General features: G+C 34.2%; 1 protein-coding gene across 1 annotated transcript; it reads right to left on the bottom strand.

The window, feature by feature from the left end:
* Positions 1-3,547: 3,547 nt before the first annotated feature.
* LOC127096147 (protein MAIN-LIKE 2-like) lies at positions 3,548-4,017 on the bottom strand. Its single transcript, XM_051034754.1, has 2 exons — positions 3,958-4,017; positions 3,548-3,886 (listed from the first exon to the last, which is right to left on the bottom strand). Exons 1-2 carry the CDS (start codon positions 4,015-4,017, stop codon positions 3,548-3,550), a joined length of 399 nt encoding a protein of 132 aa, XP_050890711.1.
* Between the last annotated feature and the right edge of the window lie 2,463 nt (positions 4,018-6,480).

Consider the following 6,480-nt stretch of genomic DNA (forward strand, 5'->3'; position numbering starts at 1 on the left):
CCAAGGTGTGATCCGAATGCTAATGCATATGATGAGAATAGCATGAGGGATCTTAGGGTCAAAATTGGGGTCTTACAATAAGCATGGCCTTAGGCATAAAAATCAGCAGATCCAAAACAAAACAGATCAAATCAAATTTGATGTATCCTTAAATATTTTGACATCTATTCTACATAATATTTTATCAAATCAAATATGATGTCTCCTTAAATGTTTTGACATCCATTATGTAGAATCAAATCTGATGTCTCCTTAAATATTTTGACATCCATTCTGCAGAATCAAATATGATGTCTCCTTAAATGTTTTGACATCTATTCTACAGAATCAAATATGATGTCTCCTTAAATGTCTTGACATTTGTTCTGCATAATATTTGATCAAATCAAATATGATGTCTCCTTAAATATTTTGACATCAATTTTGCAGAATCAAATTTGATGTCTCCTTAAATGTTTTGACATCCATTCTGCAGAATCAAATCTGATCTAATGTTTCCTTAAAATGTCTCAACATCCTTTTTTATGAAACAAGTGCAGAGCTGGAAATGAAACAAGAGTTCTTAAAAAAAACCTTCTTTGACAGTCAGATAAGATAGTTGAATATTCAAATAATCTTTAGATATCTCATAATAAAATAAGTCTTCTAATAAGTAAAACAAAACCTGCAATGATGTTTGATCAACATGTCACAACATCTTGCTCAACATCTTATTGTGATACATGTTTTAACAAAATTGTTGCCAATCATAAAAGCACATACCTAACGATCTCCCCCCTTTGGCAAATTTTGGCTAAAACAACTATTGCATCATATAGGTGGAGAAAAGATTAAATAGCAGCAACAATCAAAATCACAAAAACCAAACAACGAAACACTTGGTATAACACCAAGACATATTAGAGGCCTGGCAGCATAAATAAGTAGTAGCCTCACAAAAAAGACATATAGAGAAATAAACTCTCACATTCCAAGCCTCTTTCAAAAACAAAGTGTCAAGACATTCTGTCTGACATCATAGCAAGCACACAACAGCCTGAGCATAAACAAAATCCTCTGAAACAAAATGTGAGGACATTTTGTCTGATATTACAACAAGTATACAACAGCCTAAGCACAAACATAATTATCTGAAACAAAATGTCAAGACATTTTGTCTGACATTACAACAAGTACACAACAGCCTAGGTATAAAGAAATCAAACTCCCCATAAATGTCATGATCAACAACACATAAATAACTCCCCCTATCACACAGGAAACATACTCCCCCTCAAAGAAACAACCTTCACACAAACAATACAAAAAAATCAAGAGCACGACTAGCATAACTCTACACTATCTACTCCCCCTTTTAGCCATAATATGACAAACCAAGTAGACATTCATCAATGGCAACAAATCAATAGAGCAGAGTAGTAGCACAACATGTGAGTTAGAGGTATAGACCATGGCACACAGAGGTGCAATATTCAGGGCAAAGGCCAGAAGAAAAAAAACATATAAAATCAAACAGAAAAACAAACAGGTCAGATGTCAGCAGAAGCATCTGATTCATTCCTTCCTGGCTCAATGTTTGACTCAATGTCTTCCATATTTTCTGAAGCATCAGTCTGCTGAGATGATGTTCCAACATCTTTATCGACATCAATTTCTTTTACAATAATTGAATCATCAACCACAACATTAATGGATTCCATCATGCCCTTAGTTTTGGAGTTAAATACCTTGTAAGTTATACTGTTTGTAGAGTAACCAAAAGATATCCCTTTGAGATACAGATGTCCAAGCTTCTAGTGCCACAACTTAAATTCATATTCCGTGGACATTAGGCATGTGGGGGAACAATTAGTTTCATGTGGAACAACCTTACGTTTCCATTCCTTTATAGTTTTAATCATTACATGATTAGCCATAGGATATGTTGGATGTTTTGGATAATCATACAATTTGTAGCAGAAAGGCTTTGTATGTCCATATTTACAACTGTAATGATATTTCCAGGGCAAAAACTTGACTTTAGTTTGAGTTTCCTAATGTGTAGCAGGTTGATGTATCATTTGGTCGGACATCACAGACTCATACTTCCTTTCTGGAGGAATAAATTTTGTCACAGGGGTTTTTCCTTGTTTATTTTGATATTGGTAATTAAAACTTATACCTTTTAAGTTTCCAACCCCTTTTCCAACTTGAAGAATTTCATCTAGCATATCAAACCCATTGTTCAACATTCTTATAGAATTGGTCATGTTTTCAAGTTTAGAATACAATAGAGTTACCTCATTTTCAAGATCAGTGACGGTAGATAAAAGTTTCTATTTTTCAGCCTGTAGTTGAGATATAATTCTTTTCTGCTCTTCTCCTGTCTTACACACCTCTTCACTTTTGACATAAAGCTCTTTGTAGGAAGCAGCCAATTATTCATAAGAGACATCCTCATCATAAGAATCTTCATCAGATTCATATCTACCAGTGAAAGTTGTAATCTGCTTAGCAATTTCATCATCAGTTTCACCTTCAGAATCATCAGACAAGCCCTTCTTTTATTTCTTGATATACGTGGGACATTTTGATCTAATGTGACTAAAACCCTCACATTCATGACACTGAATATCTTTTCCTTGATTGGGATTTTCTTTTGTTCTTGCTTTTCTCCCAGAATCATTGTTCTTACTGATTTTGAATGACATGTTCTTGACATCAAGTATTAACTTCTTATCCATGTTCTTACCGTCGATTGCCGAACGACCTCCCCCTGTGCGTGTGGTCGCCCTTTGTATAAGGTAGTGACAAGTACTTTCCTTAATTTACTAAAAAATAACTCTAAAGTCACAAAAAGGATTCTAAAGCCCCAAATTGCTCCAAAAATACTCTCGAAGGCTATCAAACTCCAAAAGTTTCAAGAAATGCTCAAAAACTCGAAAAACATAAAAAATGGCCGAAAAGTCGGAAAAACCCGAAAATCACTAAAAAGGTCGAAAACTTGAAATCGACCTAAAATTAGGTCAGCCGAAATTGGTCGTCCGCGACATTTTTTTAATCGATCGGTCAGTCGTCCCCGCCGCACAACCGATATATTTTTTTCTTGACCGACCGTCGTGGTCTGCCACATGGTCTGGCCTCCCGTCGCCGCGACCTTTTTACTGTGTTGCCCCATTTCTGAAATTTTATTCCCAAACTACCTCAGTTTGAAAAAAAAATCCCAAGGTGCCCTACTTCCATAATACACTCGTCCAATGAATGCCTAGACACTGAGTAATACAACACATCCTCCTATGTTCTTCACTCCTTTTGGGGCTATCTTGCACATATGTCTATAGAATGTTGTTAAGCAAGCAGAACCCCAATTGTATGTGTTACATTTATCTAGATCTCCTACTAAAGGTAACCAAGATGAATGCAACAAATTGTGACTCTTATCTGGCATCAAGAATGCAGCAATGAGAAGTAAAATATAGACTTTAGCATGAAGAATGTTCTCTGCTTCCGTGGGTGAAGACTTATTTTTTAGCCATGTTAACCGAGCTTCTAGCCAAACAATTTTCACCTAAGACCCATTTTCATCTGAAGTCGTTGGTTCCACGCCTAAATTCTCCATGTAAACATCATTTGTTACATTAGTAGGGCCATCAACAGGTTTACCATTTATTCGAAGACCGAATAACATACTCACATCCTCCAAAGTAATGGTACATTCGTCAGTTGGTAAATGAAAGGTATGTGTTTCGAGTCTCCATCTCTCTAATAGCGCAACAACTAACTTGGAGTCAATTTTTAAACTTGATATTTTTGCGACTTTAGAAAAATCGGCTTGTTCTAAGTACGGTAATATAACAACACTTTGTTGAATATGAGTATGGGAACAGACTCGGAACCTAGTGTCTTTCTGAAATGTAATAGAAAACATAATGAATACGATGATGAAAAACATGAAACTGCAGAGTATAAAAAACTTACATATGCTGCAATGTTTGTTGGTGCTCCACGGTGTGATTCTTCCATCCACAACAAATCCATTTTACTAGATTGTGAGTTATGTTGAGTTATTATGAGTTATGTTGAAATAAAATTTAGAAGATGAATTTAGGATCACTCTTTGGTAAAAGAGGCCATTAGTGGACAAAAATGTTGGCCTCTAGCCAGGTTTTCACAAATAAATGCAACAAGGGGATGGCTGAAAAAGTCAGTAAAGCTAACACTCATAACGTCATGCAATTTGATCGTGAGATATTCTATTTCATGGTCCATGAAAAGATTAATCATAATGATAGTCGACCAACCGGTACTTTCAGTGTTGATCTTAGGAAACAGCAGTGCAATTGTGAGAAATCTCAGACATTTCACTTACCTTGCTCCCATCTAATTGCAGGATGTTCTAGTATACACCATGACTACTCTATTCACATACCATACGTGTTCAAAATTCTTAACGTATTCAAGGTCTACAAGGAGAGTTTCCTTGGACTTCACCGTGAGGAGAACTGATGATATGAAGGATTTACTCTTTGCCGCGATGAATCTATGAGAAGGAGGAAGAAAGGATGCCCAACCAACACCCGGACTAGAACCGAAATGGACAATGTTGAAAAGGAAAATAGAAGGTGCGGGATTTGTCGCAAAATAGGACACATGCGTAGGAAATGTCCAAATGTGGCAGGACCCTCTAGATGATTACGTTGTTTCTTAATATCATCTTTTAAGCACGTATTATGTTATCTTTATTTGTGTATTTCTTATGTCTTCTGGAATAAACATTAAGGAATATATTTAATATTAAAGACTTTCGATTACAAAGTACAATCACAACAACTTAAATTCATAGAGTTTATTAACTAATTAATCAACAACAACAACCAACACAAGTGGACTTTCAACTCCTCTGTTAACTTCACCATTATATGTTGAAAACATACACTGAACATATAAATCATTTTGTATACAATATAAGTAATACATGTACGTACCCTCAGGACTTGCATCAGTCAATGTTATGTATGGACAACAATACTCTGTTTTTCTCACCTTCATACGACGCTCACCCAACTGTCGAAAACCAGTGTTGATGGTTGCAATCAGTGTTCAGAAATTCCATTGCGGATCTAGGCAGACACGGATTTTTTGTCTTGCTCATAAAACACAAGACCCCAAATAGTTACTATTACAAAAATAAATTGTTATGTGACCTGAATTACATTTTTGCAATTCAAGTTACTTATAGAAAATTAAGACATGAATACCCGAGACTCTACTAACAGTGGCATCCCTCGATCAATGAATGTCATGGGTGATAAAAATTATTATTTAAATGTCAATGATAAATAATAATTAATTAAAAGTTTAAAAAAAAATACTTTCAATCACTCGGCCATTCATTGGTCGAGCTTCTACACTCAACGGTCACCTTCAAGGACTCGTCCATTGATTGAATGAGTGTGTTCTAGAAGTGGGGCACCTTGGGATTTTTTTTTTCAAACTGGGATAGTTTGGGAATAAAATTTCAGAAATGGAGCAGAACAGTATAAAAGTCTATCGCCGCAGCTCTACGACGCGGCCAACCCTCGTCTGATTTTTTCGAATTTCCCAAAAATGTCTGATTTTTCAAAAAATAACATTTTTCAATTTTAGGTTTTGCCAAAAAATGATTTTTGATTTTTTTAAAAAACTAAAAATTAAGTTATTTTGGTTTTTAGGGGAAATTGAAGGAAAAAAGGTCGACTCGAAAAATCATAGGAACATAGTCCATATCCACAAGAAATAGTAAAATGTTGGTTTAGAGAGAGAGAGATATACATGTTGGAGATTATGCACTAAAAATGAGGAAAATGGTCCTCATGATTCAAGTCAAAAGAAAAGATTATGATTTGAGTCAAATGAGTAAAAATGAGAAAATATTTTTTACAAATCACTAAAAATAAATCTCTATATTTTTTAAAATCACTTTCGTATCAAACAGGTCTTTAATAAAAAGAACAATAAATAGTAGTTAGAAAAATAAGTATTAATAAATGATATACCCAAATAATTTGCTATGTAGGAGAAATTAAATTCTTTTATTGTTAATAATAATTGTAACAAATAAAAAGTGGAAACCTAACTACAATTCTACAAAGCCGTTTTCGCAACTCATTATTATAGTTTGTATAGAACATTAAATTAGTTTTGGTTATTTTTTTATGAATATTAGTTCATAAATTTTTTCGGTCATTTTATTTTCATAGTAAATACATATTAAACTATTTAAATGGAACTTCATAAAAGATTTATTAAATTAAATAGAATTTATTTATTTTGTCCCAATTATATATATATTAATATTAGTAGAAGAGGAAAAGGACGCAGCATAGCACAGCAGCTTTATACAATGCAAAATTCAAACCTGTTTTTTTGCCCAACTGAGGAAAGCTGTAACTTGTGCAGCTGTTACTACTATTTTTGCAAATTCATAATTCCATCTTAATCGTGTACAATTGTGTCCCAGAT

This window comes from Lathyrus oleraceus, chromosome 6, assembly GCF_024323335.1.
Source record: "Lathyrus oleraceus cultivar Zhongwan6 chromosome 6, CAAS_Psat_ZW6_1.0, whole genome shotgun sequence".
In the NCBI taxonomy this organism is placed as follows: Eukaryota; Viridiplantae; Streptophyta; class Magnoliopsida; order Fabales; family Fabaceae; genus Lathyrus; species Lathyrus oleraceus.